We start from the raw sequence: 14,722 nt of genomic DNA, 5'->3' as shown, positions 1-14,722 counted from the left end.
ATATATATATATATATATTAGGGGTGGGACGATACGGGTAAGTCCCAATTCGATACTTTGGCGATATGTGGCCCAGGATATCGATAATATCACGATATTTTCGATATTCAATATATCGATATATCGGTAAGAGCGATATATCACGATATATGGGACTGAAAAAGAAAAAATACCTATAAAAAGGAAAACGTCTGTAGTTATGCATTTATTCAATGCCAAAACTTCATACAAGAAAGTGCATTTGTATATTTCCTCACTGTCTCCTAGGCTTGTAAATGTAAACACTGTACAGCTGGACAAATTAAAGTGCATGAACATTAATAACATGTTTTATATAAACCAGGACAGTGCACTGCTTTGTTTCTAATACTGAAAAGTCAGTAAGCAACTTAATTGTGCAGAGTAGCTCACTGCCTCCTAGGGCTGGGTATCTATTCAAATGTCAAGAATTGATCCCATTCTTAAGATTCAGAATCGATTATCACCATTTGATTCGATTTGATCCGATATTGATGTGGATTAGTGTTATTTAAAAAAATGTTTGCGCTGTTGCCTGAATTAGATGACTGTAAAATAACTAGTGAAATAATAATTTCACAAATAATTATTGTGAAATAACTAAGAAATAAATAACTCAAATAGGCTTTTCAATATCCCTTCTTTTCCAATATCCTTTACCACACACACATATTGCCATGAAGCATCAGGCATGTTTCACTTATGTCAGGACAAACGGTATCCGATAACAGAAGAAACCAAACAAGCTATAATAAATATAAATAATATGAACTTCATTGAACTAATATAACATTTTGAAATTTAAGCTGAAATATCCAAAGCACTGAACACTGGTTTTGCACGGGTGGGCGTGTGTCTGAGTGTGTCCGTGTGTAAAGGCTGATTTATGGTTCCGCGTTACACCAACGCAGATTTACGCCGTAGGGTACGCGGCGACACGCACCGTACTGTACGCGTCGCTGCGTACCCTACGGCGTAGGCTAGAGTTGTCCCGATCCGATCACGTGATCGGAAATCGGGGCCGATCACGTGATTGCAGACTCGATCCGGACTTTGACGTTATGAGCCGATCAGGAATCGGATATATATATATATATATATATATATATATATATATATATATATATATATATATCAGGGTTTCTGTTGTCCGGTAATTGCCGGACTTTGTCCGGTAAAATATGCCGAAGTCCGGTATTTTATAATCTCTCCGGTCAAAATGTCCGGTGAAAATACTCACTGGCGCCGACATCCACGTGTGCGTTGATTTATGGTTCCGCGTCGCACCGACACAGAGTCTACAGCGTAGGGTTCGCGGCGATGCGCACCCTGCGCGTCACACCCTGCGTTGGTGCGTCACACCAACGCAGGGTGTGACGCGGAACCATAAATCAACGCACACGTGGATCTCGGCGCCAGTGAGTATTTTCACCGGAGAGATTATAAAATACCGGACTTCGGCATATTTTACCGGACAAAGTCAACGCACGCGTGGAGTAGTGGGCTCGGAGCGGCAGCCATAAACCGCATGCGCGCAGAGCACGCCTGTTTGTTTTGAAGCTGAAGCAGCCCTATGCCATCATGTCTGTTGTTGTTGATGTAAATAACCAATCACTGAGATATATTGTGCACGACAGCCAGAACTCAGGTACCAAAGTCAACAAGAAAAAGTGCATGATGAGTTAATTAAATTATGAGAAGAAGAAGAAAAAGAAGGGAAAAAAAAGGAAAAGGAGAAGTTCTCCTTTTCAAATAACAATATAAATAAAATGTTACCAAACAAAATGATGAATAAAAATTACCTGTAATGGCAGGCAACACATTAGCTGCAGATGCAGTCTCTCTGCTCATTAAAATTTTTTATACTGACTTAAGAATGTTCAAGCTGCCTACCTCCTATGTGCTCAGTTTACAGTACACATGTTAAAATATAATAAAAGGGTCATCCTGCATAATTTTATTTTCTCTTCTTCATTTTTTATTGTTTTATAAAAGTATCGGATCGGGACTCGGTATCGGCAAGTCCTCAAAATCAAAGGACTCGGACTCGGACTCGGGGGCAAAAAAACCTGATCCGGACATCCCTAGCGTAGGCTCTGCGTTGGTGTAACGCGGAACCATAAATCAAGCTTAACGTGTCTGGTGATTCAATGATCTGCAAGTTTTCCCAGCACACGGTTCACTGGACACGGAAGGATACGAGTGAGGATCACTTACAGAGTGAAAAGCATAAACGTCATAACACAAAAAGACTGACGATCATTTACTTTAACGGCGTCTGTAATAGGTGGAATAATTTTGTATTACAGTACGAGCCGCTCTCCTCACGTGGAGGGAGCGGGGTCCGTTTCTTAACGCAGCTGGCTGTCTGTGTGAGCGGACATTAACGCACATGGCAGCTTAAACACCGGCTCAAACAGCAAGTAATTTCCAGCATTAACAGTGCTGCTCAGCCCGCTGTCTGTACGGAGTAAACCGGTCGTTCTGTATTTTCTGAGCTGGTTTCTCAGGCGGCTGCTTCGACATATTTGTTTTGTTCACGAGGGCAGCGGGGGCGGGCGGGGCAGAGCTTGAACAATAGTGCGGTGACAACCGCGTAAACCATTATGTGTGTTGTAATAAAATATCCATATTAGCCGACAGTATATCGATTATTTATTGAAACAGAGAGCACAACAATATATTGAAATATCGATTTTTTTTCCCACCCCTAGCGTACGCCATGTTTCAGTAGGAAATCCACGCAAGTCTTTGTACATGAGGCCCTTGGTGAAGCTTCTGCATCTCTTTCGCGATCTTTTTAAAAGGTGTTTAAACAACTCCTTTCACTTCCGGGTGAATTTCCCCAGAGGAAATTCTCCAGCATGCGCAGACTGCAATATCCGACGTCTCCGTATACATAGCGTTAACATTCCGACTCTGGACGAATTATCTAGGTGTTGTTATCTGATTATTAAATATCCGAAATAGGTCCGAAGTAGATGGGGTTCAGGTGTTTACATACAAGTCCGAACGACGTCCTATACGATCAGAAACCCGATTGAACTGCTGCATGTAAACGTACTGACTGATGTCTTTTGCTGATTTCAAGCCAGTTTTAGTGTGACACAGTGCAGGCAACAGAGAAGTTTCTTGCTGATAAAGCACCGTACGGGAAGAAAAGATGCTTTAGATCTGACAACGGGGCGTACAGTCCGGACAGTCCAGCAGAAATTGGAACAAGACCCTACATGACTCTGAGTGGAAACAAGTTAGTGCAGAACCCTGCTGATCTTTGTGTTTACACAACACAAACAGAAAATGAGGAAGAATTGTGTTACAGGAACATGTGATGATTACGAATGCAGACTTGGTGGTGACATAAGTGACAAACGAAGCTCGTCCCGTTACTGTACAAGGTTAAATAAGACGGTCCTTTGATATGGTGTAAAACCAAAAAACAGCCAACTGTTGCCCTTTCTACCTGTGAGGCAGAGTTTTAAGGTGCAAATATGGTCGCCGTTGGTGCCTGTGTACGCGTCTGTTCAGCTCCCAGCGTACCTCGCGTACCACACGACGAGAACGCGCCATACCGGTGGTGACCAATAGGGGGCAGTAAGCAGAGCAACAGTTGGAAAAGCTACTTATATTTAGTAGCAGAAGTAGTAGCAGCAGCAGCTGCTACTTTATTTTTCGGTCTAGCACTGGGTGTACATGCAGAGCCGCTGATATGGGGATATTATTGTTCCAATATTATTTGTGTGTGCGTAAAAAATATGTGTCCATGTTATAACTATTCGTATTCGTAATGATAAACATTTGTATGTAAATAAAAAAGTTGTACCCAAAATTCTGCTGTCACACACATGAGTGATAAATTATTAGGGTTAGGATTGTTTTTATGTGAGTAAGAATCTAAAAGCTGTGAGTGCAAAGTCTTGTGAAAACAACTCTAATTTCTACGACTACGAGTCTTCACTGTGAACACGAATTCAAGTTTATGGGTACGAGTCGAAAAACTGTTGGAATGACGTCACAGACAGGTCAAAGCATAGACATAAGAAAAATAGAGAAACATATTTTCTCATCAACAAAACATGTTATTTTCTGTCTAAAAAAATGGCAAAAATAAGAACTTTATTGATCCCACATAGAAGTAATTAATGTTATATCTGCTATAGAGAACAGACATTTCTCAGACATTTTTCAGACAATAAAATAATATTTGAACCATTTTTCAGACAATAAAATAATTGAAAAAATCAGAAAAATAGTTAAAATATGTTATTTTGTTACTTGAAAATTTAAAAATATGTTTTGTTGGTGAGAAAATATGTTTCTCTATTTTTCTTATTCTTGTGGGGGGATATATATTGTTTTTCTGCACTACCTTGTTCTCTATAGCTTATATAACATGAATTACTCCTATGTGGGATCAATAAAGTTCTTATTTTTACCATCTGAGAAAATTAAATATATTATATTTGGTTTCTAACTGTTTCCCAAGTATATTAGTGCGTGTGTGAATGAATAAATGAGACGTAAAACATACATTTCTTTGTAGAAAGGCGCTTTATGAAAATAAGTCAATGTACTTGTATTAGTTTACAGCGCAGTCTTGCCACATCCAATATGGCGGCGACTTTGACGACATATTGGATGTGGCAGTTGGCTCACTCGCAGACGCACTCGATGGGGCGTCTACGTATATATGTCTATGCTGTGACCTGCCTGTGACGTCATTCCAACAGTTTTTCGACTCGTACCCATAAACTTGAATTCGTGTTCACAGTGAAGACTCGTAGTCGTAGAAATTAGAGTTGTTTTCACAAGACTTTGCACTCACAGCTTTTAGATTCTTACTCACATAAAAACAATCCTAACCCTAATAATTTATCACTCATGTGTGTGACAGCAGAATTTTGGGTACAACTTTTTTATTTACATACAAATGTTTATCATTACGAATACGAATAGTTATAACATGGACACATATTTTTTACGCACACACAAATAATATTGGAACAATAATACCCCCATACACTGAGCTTTCCAACTCTGACAACATTCTGGCCTTTATTCCAACAGTTTCCTGATGAATAAGTGAATATTTAGGTATTTATTTGGTATTCTGGTCTTTATTGTAACAGTTTACTGATGAATAAGTGAATATTTAGGTATTTATTTGGTATTCTGGTCTTTATTCCAACAGTTTCCTGATGAATAAGTGAATATTTAGGTATTTATTTGGTATTCTGGTCTTTATTCCAACAGTTTCCTGATGAATAAGTGAATATTTAGGTATTTATTTGGTATTCTGGTCTTTATTCCAACAGTTTCTGATGAATAAGTGAATATTTAGGTATTTATTTTGGTATTCTGGTCTTTATTCCAACAGTTTCCTGATGAATAAGTGAATATTTAGGTATTTATTTGGTATTCTGGTCTTTATTCCAACAGTTTCCTGATGAATAAGTGAATATTTAGGTATTTATTTGGTATTCTGGTCTTTATTCCAACAGTTTCCTGATGAATAAGTGAATATTTAGGTATTTATTTGGTATATTCTGGTCTTTATTCCAACAGTTTCCTGATGAATAAGTGAATATTTAGGTATTTATTTGGTATTCTGGTCTTTATTCCAACAGTTTCCTGATGAATAAGTGAATATTTAGGTATTTATTTGGTATTCTGGTCTTTATTCCAACAGTTTCCTGATGAATAAGTGAATATTTAGGTATTTATTTGGTATTCTGGTCTTTATTCCAACAGTTTCCTGATGAATAAGTGAATATTTAGGTATTTATTTGGTATTCTGGTCTTTATTCCAACAGTTTCCTGATGAATAAGTGAATATTTAGGTATTTATTTGGTATTCTGGTCTTTATTCCAACAGTTTCCTGATGAATAAGTGAATATTTAGGGATTTATTTGGTATTCTGGTCTTTATTCCAACAGTTTCCTGATGAATAAGTGAATATTTAGGTATTTATTTGGTATTCTGGTCTTTATTCCAACAGTTTCCTGATGAATAAGTGAATATTTAGGTATTTATTTGGTATTCTGGTCTTTATTCCAACAGTTTCCTGATGAATAAGTGAATATTTAGGTATTTATTTGGTATTCTGGTCTTTATTCCAACAGTTTCCTGATGAATAAGTGAATATTTAGGTATTTATTTGGTATTCTGGTCTTTATTCCAACAGTTTCCTGATGAATAAGTGAATATTTAGGGATTTATTTGGTATTCTGGTCTTTATTCCAACAGTTTCCTGATGAATAAGTGAATATTTAGGTATTTATTTGGTATTCTGGTCTTTATTCCAACAGTTTCCTGATGAATAAGTGAATATTTAGGTATTTATTTGGTATTCTGGTCTTTATTCCAACAGTTTCCTGATGAATTAGTGAATATTTAGGTATTTATTTGGTATTCTGGTCTTTATTCCAACAGATTCCTGATGAATTAGTGAATATTTCAGGTATTTATTTGGTCATCTGGCATTTATTGTAACGGTTTCTGGGTTTCAGAGAAAGTGAAAGCAGAATACAGTTTATCTTGTTTACTCAGAAACAGGGTGGTGTCCTGAAAAAGTTCCATGTGGTTAATTCTGACACTAAAGTGTCCTAGAACCGGTTCACCTTGAAAAACCACATTTGTCCTTGTTGAGCCGCATGTTGATATAACGGTTCAGTTTGTTATAAACGTCCAAAATGTAATAACTTTTTCATTTCCTTTTGTAATAAACTGCCGCATTTTGTAATACATTTTGTTATTGCGTTTTCAGAAGATTATTATAAAATGCATTTGCAATTTTTTTTATTTTCTAGGAAATGTAATAACATGGTGCATTATGTAATAATACCTATTATTATTATTATTTGTTTAACAAATAATTTATACAAGATTGACTTTTGTTCTTTTTTATGCAATTTCCCAATAAATCTACGTATAAAACTCAAAATATAACTTTAGTTGCTTTTTTGAAGTTTGGAATTATACAGGCCAATAACAAACAAATAAACTATGCTTTAGAATTGTTATTACATAATTCACCATGTTATTACATTTTATAGAGAATAAAAAAGTTGCAAGTGCATTTTTTAATAATCTTCTCAAAATGTAATAACTTATTACATGATGCGGCAAAATGTATTACAAAATGAGTTGAGCTAGTTTATTGTAAAATGCGGAAGTTTATTAAAAAATGCGGCTTTAATACAAAATATAAAATGTAATTTTGGACGTTTATTACTAAACGTGGCTCAACACGCCCTTTGTTTGCGTTGCTGAGATAACGTGAGTTTATCTGTTAACGGCTCAAACTAAACTGCGTCACATTTTATCCGACCGTCGCATCGTTTACAGCATCATGTTACATTTTAATCACGTACCTGCTGCGGTTGGTCATTATATCCTTTTCTTGGTCCAAAGTTCAGTTATAAACTAAAATGTTTCGGTACTTCCCCAAACTGAAGAGGTGCAAGTTTTGCAGAGGTGACGTCATTTCCGCCGTCGGTCTAAAAACCCACTGGAAACTTTATTTCTTGGCGAATCGATTTCAGAAACAGTGTTGGGTTTTAATTCAACCAGCAGTATTGTCTTTATGTGTTTTAAAAAGAGACAAAAATAAATCGATTTCCTGGAATGTGTGTGTCATCGCCATTTACAACGGGTGTACAGGAAACTGGAGGGGGCGGGGCCTAGATCTATACGTAGAATACCATAGAAATCCTCCTTATAGACGAATCCGGCGACCGGTTTGTGTGCGCCGCCATCTTGCGGCGGCGCCATTGCTGCGGTGGCAGGTGTCAATCTGCCACCGCAGCGCTGTTATTGTAACCTGACGCTCTACAGCATCATTATAGCTGGATTGATGATGTTAGACAGTGGCCTTCCATAAATAATGAAGGTATCTTAAATTAATGCTGATGTTAATTTATAAATAATGATTTGTTTGAGCGATAAGCAGGAAAGAATAGAGGAATAGGGAGATAAGGGAGTGTATGATTAAACACTGTAATATAGCTCTCTCCACCTCCTCTCCTTACGAGGCATGTCTGCACAATTAAATATTACCTGTGTATGTTTTGTTTAATTTTAGGTATCCAATAATATTTTATTGATCGCCTGGCGTCCGATGACGAAAAAAAACGCAATTACAGGTCTCTAATTGAAGGGCAGAACTATCTCAGCTCCGGATGATACAGAATACATACATACATAACCCCAATCTGCAGATAAAACTAGTTTGTTGAGGAAAAAATATTAACTCTATTTGTAGCTGCAGAAGAAAAAAATAATCTCACGAGGAAAAGAAAAATATTGCTCATGTCTCGGAACCTCTTCAGCATAAAAAAAAAGAAAAGAGAAGTAAGAGTAATAAAAAAGATGTACTGTATGTTGTACTATTATACTAATTTATTGAAACACATGGCGAGTCAAACATTTACCAAAGCAGCTGTCAAACACTAAACAAGGTAGTAAGACGGTGGTTCTGCAGAACTGCGGCAGTAAATCCTCATCGGAGCTCCACTAGTAGTGATTTCATATGGATCAAACCGTTAATAATCATTATTTTCTCCATATACCGCTCCCTGGCTTCCTTGTTTAAGGTATCCAGGTAAATTCCAGTTCCTTTCCAGCAGTTTAACATCTTTTTTTTGCGTTCCGTCTGTTCACTTGGTGAAACAGAAAAGTGGTTTTGACAGTCCGTCCCGTCTTCATTCACTATCAAAACAAATGCACGTGACGGGACAGGAGTTTTCCGATGATACAAATACATTAAGAGAGCCTGGCAGGCAGTGGCGTCCCTAGGCTAAAACATTCGGGGCTAAAGCCCCGGATGTTTTTTAATTAGCCCCGAATATGAATTTAAAATTTTTTTTTTTTTTTTTTTTTTTTTTTTTTTTTTTTTTTTTTTTTTTTTTGTGTTTAGGTTAATCTACGGTCCTCTTATGTTGATGCTTAGATAAAACAGTGGACAGATTTGAGTAACAATTCAATTAACAATTATTATTATTTATTTATTTATTTTTCAAGCCACTTCTTTGGCTTTGGCGCACAAGTGGTTAACACCTCCAGGTCCCACGACGCATGTCGTGAGTCAAAACAGCAGGCAGCAGGCAGAAAGCTGTTCAGATGACTTGTATTCGGTAAAAAAAAAAAAAAAGGCAAAATAAATGAAAAACTGTGAACAACCGCATTCCGTAGGCTATTCGGTACTCAGTATTCAGCCAAGTCTTTAAATTTTATTCGGCTTCAGGTTCGGCCTCCAATTTTCATTTCGGTGCATCCCTAGTTTTTTTGGTGGGAAAGGGGGATTCTGGCCATTGTAGAAGTTTAAGATATAATTATCTTCATTTCAAGATTTATTCATGCATGAAGAATTACCCATGATGATGAATGCGTGTTATTATGTTATCAAAATGCATCATTCTTTGCAAAAATTCAGATTTTCTGTGTGTATTCTTGCATTGATAAAAGATGTGATTATGGAGCTTTGAGACCACCAGAATGCACCATTTTGAGTCTATTTTTCAAAATTTTTCCGGGGGGGCATGCCCCCGGACCCCCCTAGAGGGTTCGGGCACGTTGCACCCTCTCTCGTCCACGTAGAAAATTTTCCTATGTTTTTTAAGACAAGCCATTCTGATGCCTGATACTGTCAGTCTTATTTCATTTATCATGTGTTTGTGGGGAACTGTGTTAATAAACATCTTAACGAGCACCCCTGTATCTGTTCTATTTATAGACGCACAACACAGAGCAGAGCAGTGAGATTTGAGATCGGTATAGTTTGTATGTATAGTATGAAAAGAAAAAAGATATAGCACTAACACTTTTCCTGAAAAAGCTGCACACATTTTGATATATATAAGTAAATGAGAAAGGCAAGTGTGGAGTGAAGGTAAAAAGTTACAAACAAGAAATGAACAAAGACAGTAGGTGTAGAGTCAGAATTAATGCAGAGACCTAATTGTACGTGATAAATCAATGTCTCTATGTCCAAAATTTTCGGGCGCGCGCTCTAAGCGCGCACATCATAAAACTTTTCAGGGCTAAGCCCCAGATGTGTCACAATCCTAGAGACGCCCCTGCTGGCAGGGAGCGGAGTAATAGATCCATACGTATATATGTCTATGGGCTGGAGCGGAGGAGCGGAGCCGCCACCGCAGTAATGGCGCCCGCTCGACTTCCGGGTTTCGCCGGATTCGTCTATATCTATGGCTGCGATACGTCATCATCGCCGCCATATTGGATGTGGCAAGACTGTAAACTAATACAAGTTAATTGCCTTATTTTCATAAAGCATCTTTCTACAAAGAAATGTACGTTTTACATCTCATTTATTCATTCACACACGCACTAATATACTTGGAAACAGTTAGAAACCAAATATAATATCTTTTTTCTCTTTTTTCATTTTTTTTCATTTTTTTTCCTCTTTGTTCCTCTTTTTTATGTTTTTTACATTTTTTTCCTCTTTTTTCTCTTTTTCATCTTTTTTTCCTCTTTTTTCTCTTTTTTGCAATTGTTTTCCTCTTTTTTCATATTTTTTTTATCTTTTTCTCCTCTTTTTTTCTCTTTTTTCCTTATTTTCATAAAGCACCTTTCTACAAAGAAATGTACGTTTTACGTCTCATTTATTCATTCACACACGCACTAATATACTTGGGAAACAGTTAGGCACCAAATATAATATTTTTTTCCTCTTTTTTATCTTTTTTTTACATTTTTTTCCTCTTTTTTCATATTTTTTTATCTTTTTCACTTTTTTCCCCTTTTTTCCTTATTTTCATAAAGCGCCTTTCTACAAAGAAATGTACGTTTTACGTCTCATTTATTCATTCACACACGCACTAATATACTTGGGAAACAGTTAGGACCAAATATAATATATTTAATTTTCTCAGATGGTAAAAATAAGAACTTTATTGATCCCACATAGGAGTAATTCATGTTATATCAGCTATAGAGAACAAGGTAGTGCCGAAAAACAATATATATCCCCCTCACAAAAATAAGAAAAACACAGAAACATAATTTCTCATCAACAAAACAAATTTAAACATTTTCAAATAATAAAATAACATATTTGAACCATTTTTCAGACAATAAAAGCTGTTACTGCTGCTCTGTAGACGCGTCATCGTCTACTCTATCCCACAAACAGGACCATGTGATACAGTCACGTTTTCCTCACTACCAGTATCAAATCAAATCAAATGGTTCAAATGTTATTTTATTGTCTGAAAAATCCCCTTATTCAGGGAAACCCCGCCCCTGCAAACGGATTACTAATAGATTGTCTGTGTTCACTGCAGAAACTACAGCCATTATATTAACTTTACAGTGGGTGGAAGAGGTCAGACCACAGAGAGTTGTCATTGAGTTGTTTAGTCGTGACGTCACACCCTTTCAAAATAAGGCTTCCGGGTCCTGCTCCTTGTCATTCAAACATGCCACAGTGCTGTGTTCCCCGTTGTAACAACAGATCTGAGTCTTAAGACATTGATACCACTGTCATTCTTCCGCTCTCCTTGCGACGAGAAAGAGAAGAGGAAATGGCTGCAGTTGATAAGAAACTCTGAACCTAATCCTGAACTTCAACAAATGTAGTACATTTAAACATTGTCATTGAAATGCTGTTAAAACACGTTCAGATTATGCACCATATTAATTATTATTTTAAACTAACGTAGGTCTACATTCTGCAGCTGCACCACGATCCTGCTCACTCAGAAATATTAAGATATTGTAATGAGAGTGACAGACCAGGAGGAGACGGCTCGTAGTTTCTTGCCAGTTTATTACCGAGCAGGAAAACTATGGAGCCAAATCAGGGCCAAAAGTTTTGCTAATTTGAAAATAAAATTTGAACCTGAAAATTATTTTTTACAGTTTCAATTTTATTTTTTTCAGTATCAGATCTTTTTTTCAGTTTCAAATCTTTTTATTTCACTTTCAAATCTTTTTTTCAGGTTCAAATCTTTTTTTTTTCAGTTTCACGTCTTTTTTTTTCAGGTTCACTTCTTTTTTTTTCAGGTTCAAATTTTTTTTTCAGGTTCAGACTTTTGGCCCCGATCTGGCGTGGGGGGCGTGGCATCAACTGCGAGGGGCGTGGCATCAACTGAGAGGGGCGTGGCATCAACTGAGAGGGGCGTGGCATCAACTGAGAGGGGCGTGACATCATGAGTGACAGCAGAACAGAGAAGGCGGGGGACGTTCCTCAGTCATGTTGCCTTCAGGAAACGTAGGCTGCAGAAGTTATCAGTAGAAGTTTGAATCAACACTTTATATACACCATATTCACGTGATTGGCAGTGGAAAAAACTGATATTAGTGACACATTTCTGTTTAAAAAGCTGTTTTAGACCGTACTTGGTAGTATGTGGAGGTGGGAAATGTCAAACTTTAAAGTGTGGCTGTTGAACTGTACAGTCTGGCATAGTTTATTGCTTTTATACTGCGATTGGTGCCAAGTACGGTCTAAAACAGCCTTTCAAACAGAAATGTGTCACTAATATCAGTTTTTTCCACTGCCAATCACGTGAATATGGTATACAGTGTTGAATCATACTTCTACTGATAACTTCTGCAACCTACGTTTCCTGAAGGCAACATGACTGAGGAACGTCCCCCGCCTTCTCTGTTCTGCTGTCACTCATGATGCCACGCCCCTCTCAGTTGATGCCACGCCCCTCTCAGGTGATGCCACGCCCCCCACGCCAGATCCGGGCCAAAAGTCTGAACCTGAAAAAAAAATTTGAACCTGAAAAAAAAAGACGTGAAACTGAAAAAAAAAGATTTGAACCTGAAAAAAAGATTTGAAACTGAAATAAAAAGATTTGAAACTGAAAAAAAGATCTGATACTGAAAAAAATAAAATTGAAACTGTAAAAAAGAATTTTCAGGTTCAAATTTTATTTTCAAATTAGCAAAACTTTTGGCCTTGATTTGGCTCCATAGAAAACAATCAACAAGGTTCTCTGACCATCCCAACGGCAGACTGACTCTCTAACGTCTAACGTCTCCGGTAGAACTTATTCATTGATCCTACGTGTCTAAAGCTTCATACCGATTATTTGAATTTAAACTGAAATAACACATCATGTGTAATAAATATTTCAGTGCAGGAGCTGCTCTAACAAACTGACAGCCGTCTTGTGTTCACAGAGTCACAGAGTTAAAAGAAGGGCATACAGAGGTTTGATTCTGAGCTGAGTGAATTCACGCTGTGTAATATTTGAACCGCTGTTCAGAGAAATGACTGCTGCACGTAAAAGCGGTAACTTTAGATAGTGCCGAGTAACAAACTAATATCCAGCCAGGATTTAGATTGTGACGGACAGTAAACCTCCGCTAATGAATGAGCTTCGTTACAGACTGAGTGAATGAGGAAATGAAACAGCGTGTCTGACTCTGTAAGAGGGAGGAGACAGAGAGAAACGCAGGATTTGTTGAAGAAAACCTGCTATAACTTTACTGACATAAGTTTTTCATCTTCGTTTACATCAAAAGTTGTAGCAGTCCTATCCGTTTTTTAGCATAACGTTATCATCTTTAGATGTCAACTAACTAGATAGCTTTCGGCTAAATTATAACTCATCTCAACCTCGTAAACTCTCTTTTTCTGTGATGCCTGGACGCTACCCTTTATTATTCCACCAGGCAGAACAGCCACACTGACCACTCTGTTGGAATTAAACGAGTTTAACCCTTTTTTCACTCTCTCTGGTACCTCAGTGAAGAAAGAAGTGATCGTAAACAAGTTCACCGGGTCCGTCATTGTCGTTCGTTTTGTTTATCTGTCAGAGCGTCGGGACCCGGAAGTCTTATTTTGAAAGGGTGTGACGTCAGACTAAACAACTCAGAGGAAGTCATCATTTCTAGATTAAGATTAGGTCATACTAGTTTAAAATCAACTCTGTATTTAATGGCTAAGTCCGTGTGTGATAAATGTGATGAGTGTGATGTCACAGACAGTGTAGTGATTCTTAAATGTGGCAAGTATGAGGTAGAAAGGAACGATTTAAGGGTGTACGTCCGAGCTGGGACGGGAATGGAGTTTGGTAGGTTATTAGGGAGGAGTGAGGTGATGAGGGATTGTTATAAAGGCCTAGTTATGGTTCTGCGTCAAAACGACGCCGTGCCTACGGCCAGTGGCGTCAATTCAGTCTTACTAAGGTACGGCAAGGTTACGAGTCCCAGAACTGAACTAGAGTATCAATCAACACGTCCAGCAAATACTCATCACACAAGTTTATGTAGCTGATCTGTGTGGTCAAGAAAACTGGAACTTTTTACAATGCAGTCTCACTCACTGCAAAAACTCAACATCTTACCAGGAATATCTGTCTTATTTCTAGTTAAAATGTCTCATTTTTAGTCAAAAAACCTCATTACACTTAAAACAAGACTCATTACCAGAAAAATAAATTGTTATTTGACAATTTTCACCTGTTTCAAGTAAATTTTCACTTGAAATAAGTAGAAAAATCTGCCAGTGGAACAAGATTTATCTTCTCATTACAAGCAAAAATATCTTGTTCCACTGGCAGATTTTTCTACTTATTTCAAGTGAAAATTTACTTGAAACAGGTGAAAATTGTTGTTTTTGAGTCTTGTCTTAAATGTAATGAGATTTTTTTTGACTAAAATTAGACATTTTAACCAGAAATAAGACAAATATTCTTGTTAAGATTTTGAGTTTTACAGTGT

The 14,722-nt window shown here is 37.2% G+C and overlaps 1 protein-coding gene across 2 annotated transcripts in view; it reads right to left on the bottom strand.

Moving 5' to 3' along the window:
• The window catches only part of LOC133425403 (V-set domain-containing T-cell activation inhibitor 1-like), a 42,042-nt gene that overhangs the window by 11,051 nt on the left and 16,269 nt on the right, over positions 1–14,722 (bottom strand). Inside the window, exon 1 of one of the 2 annotated variants that reach the window (XM_061716252.1) lies at positions 7,393–7,665. The exons of the other annotated variant lie outside the window; for it this stretch is intronic. Within the exon in view, the coding sequence (XP_061572236.1) occupies positions 7,393–7,409 (17 nt within the window). The 5' untranslated portion in view covers positions 7,410–7,665. Of the gene's footprint in view, positions 1–7,392; positions 7,666–14,722 lie in introns of those variants that run through there. 2 annotated transcript variants of the gene reach the window in all.

Source organism: Cololabis saira, chromosome 24 (assembly GCF_033807715.1).
Source record: "Cololabis saira isolate AMF1-May2022 chromosome 24, fColSai1.1, whole genome shotgun sequence".
Taxonomy (NCBI): Eukaryota; Metazoa; Chordata; class Actinopteri; order Beloniformes; family Belonidae; genus Cololabis; species Cololabis saira.
Note: the sequence above shows the minus strand (reverse complement) of the source record. Positions and strands in the feature narration are given on the sequence as shown.